Source organism: Temnothorax americanus, unplaced genomic scaffold, assembly GCF_048541705.1.
Source record: "Temnothorax americanus isolate GAGA-0224 unplaced genomic scaffold, ASM4854170v1 Scaffold8, whole genome shotgun sequence".
NCBI lineage: Eukaryota > Metazoa > Arthropoda > Insecta > Hymenoptera > Formicidae > Temnothorax > Temnothorax americanus.
This window is the reverse complement of record NW_027509802.1, coordinates 1,123,087-1,140,494: the sequence shown is the minus strand read 5'-3', so window position 1 is coordinate 1,140,494 and position 17,408 is coordinate 1,123,087. Positions and strand designations below refer to the sequence as shown.

The window sequence follows — 17,408 nt, the reverse complement described above, 5'->3', positions numbered from 1 at the left end:
CATTCCGCCTGGCTGAGTTATTAGAAGAGCGAACGTTCAAGAAAAAGAACATTAATCAATTATATAAGAAAAGAGTAAAGAAAATATAATTCGAGTATATTATTTTTAGTAATAAGAAATAAGACTGTACCTTCTTTCTTAAATATTATAAGAATAGAAAATTAATTTTTTTTACATTTTGACTTGTTCCTTGTAAACATTGAATCGTGTAAGTAAGAAATAGTGAACAAGACGAGAAATAATGAACAGTTAATTCTTAATTCATCTTTTTTGGCTTCATTTTCAACATTCCTATTTTCTGTAAGAAATACTTAGAACAGTGGTTCTCAAAACAGATGCAGATATTTGCGATGCTCGATGCTTGCCAGCTCGCCGCTCAGTCCAAAATCTAAACCTAACCTCACGTCAATCTACTCAACAGTCGCGTGTGGTCGCAGGTGTTTTCACTGTTTTCTACTCACGTGCGAGATTCAAGTTCCAGCCCAGCATAAAATAAATGCAGTATTTTGTCACGTGTTTATAATTATATTATGACACTATGGCTCTATGTACAAGCCAAATAGACGACAGCATAGAAATTCAACTTTTACTTAATTTCTCCGTAAATAAAGGTATGTACTGATTATATATATATATATATATATATATATATATATATATATATATATGTTTTAGTAAAATCGTAAAATTTTCAATGATTGTATATATTTAAACTTAAATTTTCTCAATAGTTATTTCTAATTTTAGTTTCAGATTTGCCACACAATGTACGTAGCATATTAAACGGCCAATACGAAGATACAATAAATAATGAACTTTCTACGTTTATCGAGGCAGTAAGGAACGGCGATAGCTTAGAAGAAATTATACATAATGGTTTATCCAGCACCCACGCGCATTTGCCATTGCTGTGTACAGGAATAGCTTCATTATTATACTTTGTCCAATGCAATTGGACAGGTCCTCCCATTGACAATGATATCGATTGGTTGAAAACCAGAAGAGATGAGGCACTGAAACACTTATCTCTGCACGACGGATGTAATATAAATGTACGGAAACCAGAGCTTCTTTACCTGGCCAACAAGATATTCTCCAACGTGGATCTGCAGCTTAGATGCAGAAGCTGCGTTTGGTGGCTGCTTAGAGCTACTCTCTTACATCAGCATGCGTTAGACGAAAACTCAGGGGTGCTGTTTGAGGAAACTGAGAATCTAATAACGAAAATTAATAATCTAAATATATTAGAGGATTCCCTTTGCGAACTCTTATTCGATCTAGAAGCTGCTAGATTTTACTTGCACTATAGAAGAACACAGAACTCTGAGAAGTATCTTGAACGTGCGCAGAGAATAGCGGGCTTAAGATTAAATTTGGAGGGTGCAATGGGAAAGCGTACCAAGTATCAGCGAGAAGAAAAGGCGCAGTTGTACCTCAAAACAGAGATGGACAGAGATACTTTTCCTTCGATAGATTGCGAAAATATACCGAAATCTTTGAACTTAAATGACGAATTGAGATTGGAGCGCATTGAATTTTCGGAACGCAAAGAAGAGATTAAACTGGGTATGATGGAAGAAGCGATAATTTTGGCAAAATAGTAAGTATAATAGCTCGTATATTTATATAAATTATAGCATTGTAACGTATAGAGAGATTTTAATAGTTAACAGTGTTCAGTTGCAGCTGTGTCAACCTAAGCACAAACTCACCGACGAGGAAATTAGACCCTATCTGACTGTAAGCTACAATGTTATCATTGCGTTTTGTTTTGTCAATGACAAATAATATTAAAAAATATTTCTTACAGAAAGTTGTGGATAGCACAAAAAATTGGTCGTTAAAGATGACTTCTTTGTGCTACCGTTGCTCACTGGAGTCCGACGATAAGAGAACCGTCGAGCGATCCATGATGCAAGCGGAGTCTCTGCTGAATGATTACAATGACGCAAAAGCACCTGTAGCCAGAAGAATGGATATATTTTTCGCGAGCGGTATGAGACCCGTTTGGACGTTAGAGGAGAAATGGGCTAACGTAATGTTTAGTCTTGGCTTGGTGAAGGGAGCTCTGGAAGTTTTTACAAAACTGGGATTATGGGAAGAAGTAATTGCCTGTTACAACATGTTAACGTTGAAGCACAAGGTAATGTACATTTCATATTAAGTGTAATATATGATGGAAAAAATTACATAATTAACTTGCAAACGTTTTCAGGCAGCTGAGATTATTGAGCAAGAAATATCTAAAAAGCCAACGGCGAAATTGTGGTGTCTATTGGGAGATGCAACTGGAGATGTGAGTCATTATGAAACGGCATGGAGATTATCTGAAGAAAAAAGCAGTAGAGTACAAAAACATTGGGGATTCTATTATTTCGCAAAGAAAGATGTTGGTATTTAAGCCACTGATCGCCAATGCAAAACTTTATTCGAATCTTAAATGTAATATCTACTTTTCAGTATGTTGAGGCTGTACCACATTTAAAACTGTCGGTCGAATTGAATAATATTCAAGAGCGTGTATGGTTTAGACTGGGCTATGCAGCGTTACAGATAGAAGATTGGAAGTTAGCCGCTATGGCATATAGACGTTACTGTGCTTTAGAACAATCTGTACGTATACATATATTTCTGGTATTGCTATTTTTACAGTTGACACGAATTAAATAAAATTCTTGTTCTTATATAAAAATTTCAGACTTTTGAAGCATGGAACAATTTAGCAAAAGCGTACATAAAATTGGGAGATAAACCAAGAGCTTGGAAGTCTCTGCAGGATGCCATAAAATGTAATTACGATTGTTGGGAAGTGTGGGACAATTTGATGGTCGTGAGCATCGATCTGGGACATTTTTCAGAAGTAAGTATCCACATATGACAATTTTTTACAGGAGTTATTTGTTAAACTGATTTTAAGAGTGCTAACACATTTTGAATTAATTCAATGAGTTATATTATTTATATTAGATACATCTCTCTCTCTCTCTCTCTCTCTCTCTCTCTCTCTCTCTCTCTCTCTCTCTCTAAATCTTTACATTAAATATCTTATCAATATCTTGAAACAATTTGGATTTATTCACAGGTTATTCGGAGTTATCATCGTATCTTGGACTTGAAAAATAACCACTCGGATATCCAAGTTCTTCAAATATTAACAAATGCTATAATAAATAATGTTAATGACGCGGACGGAAATCCAGCGGCTCGTTTGCTTCAAAACACTTTGGAATTGTTTGGAAGAATCACTTCCAATGCAGTTAATAATCCAGATATCTGGAGAATGTACGCTGAACTTGTTGCATTGAGAAAAACGGACGTTGACGACGAGAGAGCGGCACAGTATCTCCAGCAAGCGTATCGTTTCATTACTTCAAATCCAAAATGGTGTCGCAACGAAGATACGACTCTAAACGTGCTGGAATTATGTTGTAACCTGGCGCAAGCATATTTACGTTGTGCCACTGACATCGCGATCGTCAAGAAAAGGAAGATGTTGGGAAGCGCTAAATTATCGCTGCAAGGAGTCGTGAAAAAGATCAAGGAACAAGCGTGGGATAATGCGGATATCATGAACCAATTAATGACAGTTGAAAGGTACTTGGCGACTATAATAAACGAATTGGAACAAATAAAACCTACGCAATAAGGATATTGCTTACTTGTATCGATATTTTTTGCATTTGAAGAATTCTCCCTGTACAAAACTTTATGAAATCAATTATATGACTGATTCCATTAAAACAGTTTTACAACGAACAGAACAGATGCATTTTTAAATCCTATTCATACGCGTTATGTATGTACAATTAGTTATTGTAATTAGTTATCGTCGATATAATAATGCTACATACATTAGAAACGAATTAATATAAAAAGACTTCCTTACATTTTCTACGTATATTTTAAATTCAGTTCCTTAATAAGTCGTCTAAAAAGTTTGAGAAACACCTGCTGTATATATATATTGGTTTCATAAAATTTAATAAATAAATTTCTATAGATTTAAATTGTTTGTCTTTCGAGAAAACATATGCTTATAAGACAATATATTAGATCTTATATCTCGAAAGAATGAGAGAATATATCGCGTATATTCTAATTTTCAATAACATTCAAAGTGTGACAAGACTTTTGGGCGACATATTTATGTCCATTTTTCTAACAATGTAGATTAACTTTAATCTCTCTTCTCATTTCGGTTCAACTTGCTCTTTTTATCTTTTTCCAATTCTTAAAACTAGAAATAAAATCTTCTTTGTCTTATTTATGGCTCACATAAGTATTTCCTTCTCAGATAGCATCGACCATATTATTCTTAAAACTATAGAAAAAATAAGTCTTTAAAATTAATTGTCGTTGGTAAAAATGGGTAGGAAGCTAGGCATCATATATCGTTCCGAAGTGTGAATATGTAAGAGTGGGGTAGATTCTATATAAGAGTATCACGTGAATGCCAAGTCATTTATCGTGTCTGTTTACCGCTGCGCTACGGCACTGGTAGCTGGTAGACTAGTGGTAGTACGGTTCAGTACGGCTACGACTTGAAACCGGCTATCACGATCGCGATATCGCATTCTTATCAAGTTTACAAATTTTGCGGATATTATCGTACTATCACAGTAAGTATTCATATATTTGTTAAAACATAAATGTGGCATCGTTTTACATAACTCAAAACGATATTCATGATCTCTTCTCGTTTTTCTCCCAATAACCTAACCCATTTTCAAAAAGAAATATATATTTCTGCCGAATATAAGCTAAATTAAGCTTGCAAATGCAAGGCCCAAATGTAATATCATTAGCTGTAATAACATTAGATTTGGAATTGTAACATTTATTATTGGATCTGTTTTCTATTGTTGAACTAACCGCACCAGCTCAGAGTCTTATCTTTTTCCTTCCAATGTGAAGTAAAAAAATTAAACTCTGAACTGGGACAGCCAGTTCGGCAATAGAAAACAGATCCATTGGCTTAAGGCTTAAGCCAGGTGACGATGGATGATACATGCTGAAGAACATTGTTTATTTTGTCAGATGTCCTTCGCGGGGAAAGTTGTCCTGATAACAGGAGCCAGTTCAGGAATTGGAGCCGCTACTGCTATCCACCTGGCTCAGCTTGGTGCATCGTTATCGATAAGTGGACGCAATAAGCAGAATTTAGACAAGGTAGCCGAGCAGTGCGGCAAATCCAAGCCATTTATCGTAACGGGAGAGCTAACGAACGAGAACGACGTGAAAAATATCATCGACTCGACGATCGAGCACTACGGCAAATTAGATGTTTTAGTTAACAATGCTGGAGTTCTGGAAAGTGGTAGTATAGAGACCACAAGCTTGGAACAGTACGACAAGTATGTATATATAATATGTATAACGATATGTGCCGATAGAGGGAATATGTACTGATAAAGAAATTGCCTATTTTGAGAAAACATTCTTATCATGTAAATTTACGTTTTCAGCGTTTTCAACGTAAACGTTCGCTCGGTCTACCAATTGACAGCGCTGGCAGTGCCGCATTTAATCAAGACGAAAGGCAACATCGTTAACGTTTCCAGTGTAACGGGACTACGATCTTTCCCGGGTGCTCTGGCATACTGCATGAGTAAGGCGGCCGTAGATCAACTTACGCGTTGCGTTGCTTTGGAATTGGCATCTAAACAGGTGCGTCTAAATAACTATCTTTTTTTTTGTTCAGGCTTAATATTTTTAAACGTTATTTCGCTTCACATTGTTATCTCGTTAAATTGCACTAGATACGTGTGAATGCTGTGAATCCTGGTGTTGTAACAACAAATCTCCATAGGAGTAGTGGAATGAGCGAGGAGCAGCTCAAGAGCTTTTTCGACCACAGTAAAGAGACGCATGCTCTCGGAAGAACCGGCGATGTTTCGGAAGTCGCAAAGACCATTGCGTTTTTAGCGAGCGACGACGCTAGTTTCATAACAGGGGCGACATTACCTGTGGACGGTGGCAGACACGCCATGTGTCCTCGTTAAAAATCTTTGCTGGTTCTTATAAATGATATGGTATATTTTTTATACATATAGATTATACATCATATATATCATATGTGCTTTAAAAAGCTTTGTACTCTACTCTGTCAAAACAGTTGTAAGAAAATACACTTTGTGAAAAAATATTCCAGATTTATATAAGTATATATCGTAATTGTTATATTCGCTACGTTATTTTTATTAAAACATACTTATATATGTTTGTTTCTAGTATATAAGAAGAGAAAATAAAATAAAAATATAGCACAGCTAGAGTACAAGTATTAGTTTGTCGTTGTAAAAAAAATGCACCAAGTTAACTTTAATATCTCCAATTTTATAATGCGCATTTTGTAGAAAAAGATGAGAGAATTTTATATTAAAGTAGGGAAATTTAATTCTCGAAAGAGTAAATAGACTAACATATGTGTATGACATAAGGTAAATGAGTAGGACATTTATTTAATTAAGCCGAGAAATGGTCTACTTGAAAATTTAATTGATAAAAATTCCTAATTATACATCATATGTTTATAAATATATTTTCACTATGAAAATATTGACAAATTTAACTTAACTAGACATCCAGTTGAACATGTGAACTAATCATTTAGTTTTTATCTTGCCAAAGAAAATGGCAGTGTTAATAACGATTCACGTTATAACAGTAGAGACATATAACGTATCGCGCGTAACATGATATGTACAGCAACGCAATATATTATAGATTGAAGTAGGAAATATTTCTATGGTACAATTTACAGCTATATTGCAACTCGTCATCCGTAGGATGATAATTTACATTGAAGGATGATAACACTGACAACAAGTATAGATCATACATGATATACATATAACGTATATATACAACGATAACTTTTCTTACAAGAGTAATATGCAATATATTCATCATATGCGATATGATGAATCGCAGGTAAACTATTGCATTTTGGCTGAAATGTATATTAAAAATAATCAATTATATGTAATTTGTTAAATGTGATTTTTTTTAAGAAACGCTTAATGCTAACAATATGTATATCTTCTTTTTACGTAGGAAAAATCTCGATCTAAAGATTCTATTTCAACACTACAACGTAATTGTCTTTCTTTAATAAAAACAACAAACGTTCCGCTAAGAAATTATTTCTCTATAAGAGTAACTAACATTTTCTTTCATTATATATCTATCCTTAATAGTATATTTTCTCATACATATACAAAAAATAGGAAGCCACAAACGTGGCTAGTACGAAATCTCTATAGGACACTTCTTTGCATTGCATTAATGATACAAAAAGAAATATAAGTCTATTTCTACAGTCGAAGGTACAACATCCTGTCACCGACTCTCCTCGAATCTCATTCAATAATATATGGCTTTGAAATATTCAACATGTCAGAGACGATTATCACAACGATTTGTCCTACTGGAATTATGCACACAGTTTAAAGCAGACGTGTAAAAAGATCTCTTTTATTATCCGCTTTTGCATCTGCAGATAAGTGTTCGAATAACGATTAAGAATAAATATTTCAGCCTTTACTAGCAGGTACTCTGTTATTACTGTTGTTTTTCGAATCTACCACGCTCAGTGCTATGCCTAATTGTGCTGCATAGTATGTCAACATAATGGATACCTACAAAGTAAAAATCGATTATTATTATACCCCTTGTAAAGTGATCGTAGTCATCAAGGCTATTTTTCAGGAATAACGTACGTACCTGAGAATAAGGTAACGGACTGTGGAAATAATGAAATCCGAGCAAAGTATCAGATATGACGAAGCAAATGCTTCCAATACAACTGCACAATTTAGTCCATGTCCATAACTCCTGACAGATAAAATTATGATTGATTCTCCGTTCAAATGAATAACAATTTATTGTCAGAGAAATAAATGTCACATATTTTAAAGGGATGAAACGCAGACGAATAGCAGATATAAAGTCAAATGCTATTTCCATAGTTTTCTCTTTGTATCATTACATAAACTTACCTCAAAGAATCGTACTCTCGATATGGCCCTCCATGCCATAGCGACAAGTAATACTGTATAAATTGGCACTCCTATTGCTAAAACCCCGTTCAATCCAGGCATCAATGCATATATAACTGGAAACGTTAATCATCACTGTCAATTAATCACGGATAGCGATCGATAAAAATCAACGTCTGACCAGAAAAAATTTACGATCCGATTATCCGTGTTTACGAATCTTACCAATTGCACAAGCCACGTATAGTATCGCCCCGAGCGTTAAATTGAGAGGTTTGAATCCAAATGCAAATATATACATAATTTGCGCAACGGCAAACATGCACATCCCGGCGGTGAAGCAATTAGGCCACACCAATAGTGCGTCACCTATGCAACTAAACACTAATCCCGTTAATATGCGTCTGGAGTAGGTATATCTGCAAGAAGAGGAGTAGCTTACGTTAGCAACGTTGAAGCGCAAGAAAGGTAACCGCGAAATAAAGCTATCCGTAATGAGCATCTTTACTTACTCTTTGGACAAACTGATCCCGTGTAACAAAACAAAAATAATGAGACTTATTATCGGCAGGCATTTGAAACACGCCGTCAGCAGGGATGGTTGCTCAGCGAGCAATACAAAATACACGGACACGCTTTTAAAGAACGGCACCAGCTTCGGTCCAACGCTTTTTATCTGAAACACGAAAATATATCCTCTTGTTACGCGTTGAAAAACTTGTTACTGACGCGCAGAAATGTGACGGTAAAAAAAAAGGCACTGCGCGATAATTGTAATAGACCACTTATTTTTTTTCCCAACTACTTATCTACGCAAGTATCATAGAACAGTTGCACGATAGGAAAGATTTTCCACAATGCATTTTTATTCATACATCAATTTTAACATTAAATTAACAAAGTTAATGCTTGCTTTTAGTAGCAAACGGATATTTTAAGATAACTTATATTCGTATAAGTTATCTTATCGAAAAACCCCGTTTAATAATAATAGATGATAAAAATGATATATGTATTTGAGAAAACATTGCAGATTACGTTACAAAAGTTCTTTAATTATCTTTGATATTTCGCAATGGAATGATTGAACGCTCTAATCACAAGATCGAGTAAACATGTTTCGTGAGGCGGATGAAATAAAAGAATTTATGTGCTCTCCCCGGCAGAGAGAGAGAGATAAGAGTGTAACTTCAATAATTAATTACTCGACAACTATGCGGCCAATTAATGGTCTTCAACTTTGGCATGGACGACAGTTCCCATGGACGAATATCCCCCATAAATTTCAACTCATTCATACCATACTGATTTGAGCAACCAACCTCCTTAATTCTATTCTTGCAAATTTTGTTTAAGCAAAGTGTAATTATATAAATTAATTTTTAATTTGTGATCGCATTTATTAACGGCACGATACGACATGAAATTCCTCAAATTTATATATTTCTTGTCGTTTTTATACATTTCCTAATTTCTTTGAGGAAAAAAAAAGAAATGATTAAATATGTATATATATTATTATCAAAATATATTCAAACGTTCAGCAAAATGATTCCCAGCAAGCTGCTCATCATCCGTGAAATCTGAGTAATGATAGTGCATGTCTGACTGAGATTTATCCACAGTTACCGAAGCCTAATCCAGCTAGTTACATGACAGTACATTATCTAATACCGGTACCGTCAGGATGCACAATGGCCTCTGATAGAGTAGTCACTTTATGCCAATACGGTAGTTTCTCTAACGACACTCTATTGCAATAACCGCATTATAGGTTGATCTTTAAGGAACATCTCAAACAGGATACGCGTAACAGGGAAATTCTAGCTCTTTGCCGTTTTCACTTTGTAATTTCCGTTTTCACTTTTCGCGATTCATCAATGTTGCAACTTTTAATGATTAAACACAATTTAGTTATCCGGTTATTTGAAATATTGGAAGCGAGAGAATTCGGTGGAAGAATTTAACAAGATAACGCATATAAAATCATAAAGAGATATAAATATAAATATATCAATTTTCAATGCATTATATTAAATAATATTGCATATATATATAGTATTTAACAAATATTCATATAAGTATAAAATAAATAATTTGTATTAAAAATAAATATATTTATTTTTAACATATACCTTTAATATTATATGTATAACATTTTAGTATCAATATGTATCGATATGTAATTATTATGCATACATTTCGCATTTACCTTTTGCAATTGAAATGCAAATGCGAAATGTATGCAAATTATAAGTAATTATGCATATCCTCATAAAATACTTTGCGCAGACGCGAAGGCACGGCGTCTTGTTTCCTCTTTCTTATCTCCCAGGAAGAATGTAATTTTTTTTAATTAACACAATTGAACCGCATAATACCCGCGCGCGGACGACGCGAATCGCGAGTATATCCGCCGAAGAGAAAAATTCTTTCCGTAAAATACAAATTGTCCGATGATATAAAAATCGTCCTGATAATATAAATATATAAGTCGAGTATTTTTTTAAGATCGAATTAAGGATCTCTCCATCCGGAGATGCGCTCGAAACAAAAGAAATCGATTTATCATCCCTCAGTTTCAACCACCGCGCGCGCGAGCCACCGCGATCTCGATTAATTCGATAGGTTCTATTTTTACGCGAACGCCTTATATCTCTCGAACAAAGGGGCAGAGAGCGAATAACGTGATTCATACGAAAGGGGGGAAACAAAACAAAGCAGCATGCAGCATCAACTTCTCACGATTTAAATCGAGCAGCGAAACGGTGTGCGGCGCGAATTAAGCGGCCGATCGAGACGTTCGATTTAATAAAAAAAAAAAAATAATAATAATAATAAATAAAACAAAATATAAAATAAGCTAAAACTGAGGAGTGCACGGAGGGTGAGATACCGAGTCGCCTTTATCGGCGTAAAACTGCCTATATCGCAGCCTCGTCCTCTTACCACTTGCGTTGGCGACGACATCCTCGGTCGAAGGACACCGACGGGGGCGCGAGAGAGGGTTGCGAGAGGGAGCAACGCCGCAGCAGCCGCCGATCCGTGTCACTCCGAACTCCGATGTTTCTCCGACCGACCGCGCGCGACCGCGACCCTGACGTGCCGTGACGGGGACCTCGCGAATGCTGAGCGTTCGCGCAGGCGGTCGACCGTTTATTTATGCGACCGCTCGCGCTCTCTCCGACTCTCCGCTCCGATCCGACGCGGCACCGCGTCGCACACGCACACGTCGCACACACAGGCGCGTCGCGCGCGGCGGCCCTGGCGGCCCAGCACCCGCGCGATCAGTGCGATCTGTGGACTGTGCGATCACATCGCATCGCCAGGACGCCAGTGCGGCCAACCACTGATACTGATGCTGATGACGACGACGGCGACGACCAACGCCGCCGTGAGCGCCATCGGGATATGTTTCAGCGCGTTCAAAAACCGACTCGGTTTTAGCGGCTGCGCACTGTAAATAGAATAGGGAACAGGGAACATTTTAATATTTATTAATATTAACATGATATATGCGTTATGTACACGGCATACAGAACATAGAATAAAATTTCATCGCTGTTCCTCAGCGTTATTCCTCCGTTCCTCTATTCTGTGTAATAATTGAGAAATTTTATGTTAATGAATTTCATATGATATGATTTTGAACTGTTCCCTATTCCCTGTTCCCTGTTCCGTTTATTGTGCGCCCCTTATTTGTCGCCGATAAAAAGCTAGGTGTTGTTTATATATATGATTATTTCGTGTGTAGTAAAAAAAGATAAAAGTAAAACCGAGCCGCCACTAAACGTGAACTGCGTTCGCTTTGGACGCTTGCACGCTCACACACGTTTTACAAACGTTTTTACAAGTATACATATGGGCACACGGAACTTTTCGGAATGGATTTTCGAAGAGATCGATTGTCCATCGAGAGACTTTGTCGATTCGCGTCGATCGCACGAGAAGGATCGAGCGTGAAAGATCGAAACTCCGGAGTTCGACTCCCTCGGTGTCGAACATGGCGGCCTCGTCAACATATATGTTCAACGCGATGATTTACGTTTTCATAACGAGATAAGCAGAATCGAACGTTTGCGGGATATTTATCTGTAAAAAAAAAAATAATCTGAAATAATACGACGAGATGGCGAGCTGTGTCAGATCCGTAAACGGTCTACTGAAGTCTTACAAGAACTGGATCGTATCGAATCCGCAGTTACTGACGGACATCGAGGCCACCGTCAGATGTTTGTCTTACTTCAGCTTCGGTTAGAGAACCAATCGCGCTGTCAAACGCGTTTATTCGCGTTACCACTGTGCCACGACTGAAATGTATGCTTCTTCTCGCAGGACACTTCCGTAATTCGACCTTGGCCGTGGAACTGATTTATTCCATGCCGAATCTGATTGTTCTCTGCAACGACCTGCTCATGTACAGCGGTAGACGCCAGCACTTGAAGATACCTCAGTTCGACTCGAAGATTAAGATTTGGTTGACCGTGGTGGAGTACACCGAGACGCTGCTCGAGGTGACCGCCAAGAAGTTGTGGGGCCCGAAGGGAAGGTGGTTGATAATCGTAGTCGTACAATTGTTCAAGTAAGCACTCCGGCGCTCTCCTTCGTTTCGGTGACGCATCGAGCCTGATTTCACCGTCGTTGACCAACGTTTGTTCATTCCAGGTCCGTGTTGCGACTGTTGTTAATTCACGTGTGTAAGGAACGCGTGACGAAGAGCCCGGCGACGCCGCCGCTCGACAGAGAGAAATTCAATAAAGTTGTCGACGATGCGCGGTCGAAGGAGGGCTTTATGCTGAAGAGATCGGGCACCGTTGTTCGAAGCGTCAAGTATTCGGCTCCTATAGAGATGCGAACGTGGAAGGCTTTGCCTCCTGTCGCAGACGAGAATGAGAATCTGGCCAAAAACCAGGAATCCGAGAGGAATCTTAAACTAGCTGAGGTCAGTTGGGGTATAACGCTACGATTCCATGTGATCGATGATGAGTGTAAAGAAAAATCAAAATGTCTTAATTTACACTGGAATTTATTAAAATCAAAGTATTGTTATTATTATGAATCTCGTCAAAATGGATACATCTAGATTATTAAATTTTAGGATAGATATAAACGATAGTCGTAGCTAAATTTTTTTGTAATTTGTTATCTGTATTTAGTCTTGTTTCATTTTATTCTCTTATTCTGTACGGTGTAATTTAAAATATGATTACGCGCTAATGTGAAAAGAGACGTAACAAAATATACAACTTCTAGAGTCTTTACGTGACAAAGCCACTGCTTCATCTTGGGTGTACGTACCTCACCAATCGGGAACAGTGGCCACCGTGGATATTGTCGCTCGTTATCGATGTAGCCAGGTAGACAGCATAAACTCGTACTATAATTGATAAATTATAACGTCATATTTTCTATACATATAATTGGAACGTTGTCGTTTGCGCAGTTTGAACGTCTTCACGCGTTACGCCCGAAAAGCATCGTTCAGCAAAGAGGAGGAAGAAGAACTCGTGCGTCGAAGATTGAGCTTGCTGCTGTATATCTTGAGATCGCCGTTTTACGACAAGTACAGCCGTAATAAGATAAACTCGCTGCTCGACGCGATATCTACCTCTGTGCCTCTCGCCAAGTACTTGGCCAGTGCCGTTGAAAAAAATTTGCCGTACGTGCAGAGTACGTATTTTTATATGTGGTCGCGCTAACTTTACTAACGCAAAGCTCGGTACAAAGGAAGCGTGAGCTGAACTGTACGAATACGAAAGCCGCATAATCTAAGCATTCCATAATCCATAATCTATAAATAATTGGAATATTATGGAGTTATGTTATTTTTATATACCTTTCGCTGTTGTACTGTTTCGGGATGAATTTTAAGCAATGGTGTTTATATAATTGGTATATTTTATTGTGTGTTCATTAATTTATAGAAATAAATTAAACGAAGGGCACAGAAAAGTTATTATCTCCTTCAGTAATCTCATCGCGTCGCTCTGATTAACTTTATCAGCGTCCCGATTATCTCATTAGCGCGTAAGCGTGAAGCGTAAAGGAGGACGGATACATTTCGACAGATATTCCTGAATATATATTTCGACGGATTTTCCTGATTCCTGTTACAGCTTCTTCACGCAACGCGAACAATTTTATTCACGATTCATAAATGACGTAACTTTGACGTACGGGACATAAGACGCCTTTAAGACGTCTACTTTTATATGTCTTTTAGCCATCATTTTGTAAGACGTTTAAAAGATGTTTAAAAGATATCTTTTAGACTACTCGTGTCCCGATTTTGGACATGCGTGCTGTCTGGGACGTATGTAATTTTGTTTTCATCGAACTGACAAAATTCTTTAAAGGCAACTTTCAGTTTCCTTGATAAATTTGAAGCTCCGCTAATTGTAATACGGAGTATAGAAGATATCGCTTTTTTTTTTGTAAACACGATTCTATGTTGCAGACTTTTGTCACGAGTGTCGCGATACGTGAGCGAGATGATTTATCGCCATTTGTAAAACAATGCTTTCTACAACAATGTATATTTTAATACACTTGTGATGACGATGATGTTGAGTGAAATCAGTGACGCGTGATTCACGATCTGCGCGATCTGCTCGCACCAGTGATTCCTGATTATTATTGACCTTCGTTGCTTATTTATCAATGAGACGGGGATGGCCTTGCTCTTTCTCTCCGCGTTTAAATGGATGCGCGGCTATATTTTGATCCGCCGGGAATACCACCGGGCGCCTATTACCGGTGCGAGCGTGCTACGGATTATTACACACATAATCGTAATTATAATCGGAAGCAATTTATTCTATTTTTTTCCATGTTTGTGACAGATATTTTACGCAGTTCGGTGAGCCCACCGAGAGTGTCATTGTCAAGAACTGTCGTTTCTAGCGCGCCGTGAAAGGTCATGCATTATATCTCGTCCGGTAGCGCGAACTAATAACGGAAATGGGTATTACCGCTCCGCAACGCGCTGATGCATTTTATGTATGTACATATCTATATATAAATCCCGGTAAGTCGCACTTCGTGTTTTATTTGCTGCGGGTCAGTTTCATTCGGAAAGGCGTGCAAATCAACTCTTTCTCTCTCTCTCTCTCTCTCTCTCTCTCTCTGATCTGGAAATTCTGGGCTCTTCAAGATGAATAACGTCTTCCTGATTTTGCTGTCGTTGTGCCAGCTGTTGCAGCAAACGTTTGTCTCTGCGCAGATTATTTTTGGTACCACAGGAACGGCAACAAGTATGTATTACACTGACAATGAGTACATATGTATTATTGTTGTAAGACTTGAAAAATGTGAAATACTGATACAAGATATGAAATACAATAAGTAATAAGAAAAAATAATATAGATGGATAAAAAAATTATTAACTGCGGGGATATATATAAGTGAGAAATATTAATGACTACTTAGAAGATTAACTCTCATATGATTACTCATTATTTAAGCGTGTTATGTAGTATCAACAAATTTCCTATTTTAACACATTTAATTTATAAACTATTTTGTATTAACATTTTCTGACGTATTTCATTGTCTTTTATCAGCTGCTATCGTGAATCAATGTCAATGCTATCAGGGAGCTACCTGTCCCACAGGCACTGGCGGCATGGACATCAGAATAGTGAATGCGGTAATTACATTTTAGTTCGCAAGACGAGTACGACAAGAAATTATTTCGATATAACGCTTCATTTTGAAACAATTAATTACTATATCTGTAGAGAAATTGGAATTATCGATTCTCTACGTGTAAATTAATTTCATACAAAAAGAAGTACGTTTCTTTAAATATATTATTTGATGATTATTGTATTATATACTAATATATTATTATATTAACAACAGTTTTACCCTTTCAGGGAATGATTTGCCCTGCTGGATACGTGTACTGTTGTCCATCCGGCGTTCCAGGTAATCCTTCTTGCGGTATTCGAAAAATCACACCCACCGCGCATCCAGTGGGACAAGCTGCTTATGGCGCATATCCCTGGATGGTGGCTATTTTGACCACCGGCAACGTTTATGTCGGGGGAGGAGTGCTTATCGGTACAACGCACGTCCTTACCGTCGCTCATAAAGTCGCAAGTTACGTGTAAGCATCACATGCGCAAGTTTTAGAAGAATATGACTTTTATCTTCTTATAGGATCTTCGAAGGGATTAATTTCTGAAACTGTCTTTAATATGACAATGACATTTAGATTTTAATATCCCATTCTTTTTGTATAATACATATTTTCTCTCTCTTATTAAAAATGCGTTACAGAAATGGTGGGATCAAAGTGAGATTAGGTGAATGGAACACTCCAGTTAACAATGAGCCTAATCCGTACGTAGAGATCTCCGTTTCAAAAGTCACCCTGCACCCTCAATATAATTCGCAAAACCTCCAGAATGATATAGCGGTGCTTGAACTAAGCTCGGCTGCTCCCATCGCAACTAGTCCTAACATCAACACGGCGTGTCCACCATCTGCACCGGCTGCCGTAGGAACGAGGCATGTATAATTAATATATTTGATATTCAAAGTCACTTATATAATTCTCTTCGATCTATCTCAACGAAATGTATAATGATCTGTGTACTTTCTATTTTGTACTGCAGTCATATTAATTTTTATATCATTGTTTTGTTAAGCGTCGAAATGTCTCAAAATTTTAATATTGTAATAGATAACGTCTTGTGTGTAATTATATATAAATATAATATTAATATCTTGAAGATGTTGGGTGTCGGGCTGGGGAAAAAATGCCTTTGGAAGTAGCGGTATGTATCCAAATATCCTGAAAGAGGTAGACGTACTTGTGGTGAGTCAAGCAGATTGCCAAACAGCCCTTCGGACGACAAGACTCGGTAGCATGTTTGTTTTGGACAGCAGTTTCATGTGCGCGGGAGGGGAAGTTGGCAAAGACGCATGCACTGTAAGAGAATATAATATATATCGTCTCTTGCTAAGAGTATAAATTATATAACGATCCGGGTCGAAAAGTTAATAATTTAACATGTGTTCATTAATTAATTCTAACAATAGCATTATGAATTTTCTTTAAAGGGCGACGGAGGCTCACCGATGGTGTGTTCAACAAATAACGGGCCCTATCAAGTTGTTGGGCTGGTGACATGGGGTATAGGTTGCGCAAGTCCGGGAGTACCTGGTGTATACACTAATGTGTACAATTTCCTTCCCTGGATCACGCAACAAATGACATAGCTCTTGAAAATATACAGCGTAAGAATTAATTAAGCAAGAAAATAATGTTCACATCAAGCTAAATTTTGTAAAATATTTGCAATAAATTATTAAAATGATTAAAATATATCAATGTAAAACATATTTTGAAAGAATTAACCCATACACACACACACACACACACATATACATATACATGT

General features: G+C 37.2%; 5 protein-coding genes across 7 annotated transcripts; 4 read left to right on the top strand and 1 right to left on the bottom strand.

Annotated features, from left to right (window-relative positions):
- Positions 1-395: 395 nt before the first annotated feature.
- LOC143907071 (tetratricopeptide repeat protein 27-like) lies at positions 396-3,945 on the top strand. Its single transcript, XM_077423584.1, has 8 exons — positions 396-611; positions 748-1,600; positions 1,674-1,740; positions 1,811-2,143; positions 2,216-2,389; positions 2,461-2,613; positions 2,699-2,860; positions 3,083-3,945. Exons 1-8 carry the CDS (start codon positions 539-541, stop codon positions 3,644-3,646), a joined length of 2,379 nt encoding a protein of 792 aa, XP_077279710.1. The 5' UTR covers positions 396-538; the 3' UTR covers positions 3,647-3,945.
- A 534-nt stretch (positions 3,946-4,479) lies between these two features.
- Positions 4,480-6,145, top strand: LOC143907062 (3-oxoacyl-[acyl-carrier-protein] reductase FabG). The gene is made up of 4 exons (XM_077423576.1): positions 4,480-4,619; positions 5,038-5,354; positions 5,466-5,667; positions 5,760-6,145. Exons 2-4 carry the CDS (start codon positions 5,038-5,040, stop codon positions 6,000-6,002), a joined length of 762 nt encoding a protein of 253 aa, XP_077279702.1. The 5' UTR covers positions 4,480-4,619; the 3' UTR covers positions 6,003-6,145.
- A 331-nt stretch (positions 6,146-6,476) lies between these two features.
- On the bottom strand, positions 6,477-11,339 carry LOC143907063 (lysoplasmalogenase TMEM86A). The gene is made up of 6 exons (XM_077423577.1): positions 10,950-11,339; positions 8,513-8,676; positions 8,226-8,419; positions 8,001-8,116; positions 7,726-7,836; positions 6,477-7,640 (listed from the first exon to the last, which is right to left on the bottom strand). The coding sequence occupies exons 1-6, from the start codon at positions 10,968-10,970 to the stop codon at positions 7,536-7,538; spliced, it is 711 nt and encodes a 236-aa protein (XP_077279703.1). The 5' UTR covers positions 10,971-11,339; the 3' UTR covers positions 6,477-7,535.
- Positions 11,340-11,982: 643 nt separating this feature from the next.
- Pex16 (peroxisomal biogenesis factor 16) lies at positions 11,983-13,790 on the top strand. Its single transcript, XM_077423568.1, has 5 exons — positions 11,983-12,253; positions 12,336-12,582; positions 12,666-12,942; positions 13,254-13,357; positions 13,444-13,790. Exons 1-5 carry the CDS (start codon positions 12,130-12,132, stop codon positions 13,697-13,699), a joined length of 1,008 nt encoding a protein of 335 aa, XP_077279694.1. The 5' UTR covers positions 11,983-12,129; the 3' UTR covers positions 13,700-13,790.
- A 150-nt stretch (positions 13,791-13,940) lies between these two features.
- LOC143907057 (inactive CLIP domain-containing serine protease A3-like) lies at positions 13,941-17,335 on the top strand. Of its 3 annotated transcripts, XM_077423566.1 has the most exons (8): positions 13,941-14,756; positions 14,843-14,999; positions 15,154-15,253; positions 15,564-15,649; positions 15,879-16,111; positions 16,285-16,515; positions 16,741-16,939; positions 17,071-17,335. In XM_077423566.1, exons 2-8 carry the CDS (start codon positions 14,961-14,963, stop codon positions 17,227-17,229), a joined length of 1,047 nt encoding a protein of 348 aa, XP_077279692.1. In that variant the 5' UTR covers positions 13,941-14,756; positions 14,843-14,960; the 3' UTR covers positions 17,230-17,335. The 3 variants fall into 3 exon arrangements, with proteins under 3 accessions (XP_077279692.1, XP_077279691.1, XP_077279693.1); XM_077423565.1 differs by having other exon boundaries at positions 13,941-14,999; XM_077423567.1 differs by having other exon boundaries at positions 13,941-15,027.
- The last annotated feature ends 73 nt before the right edge of the window (positions 17,336-17,408 follow it).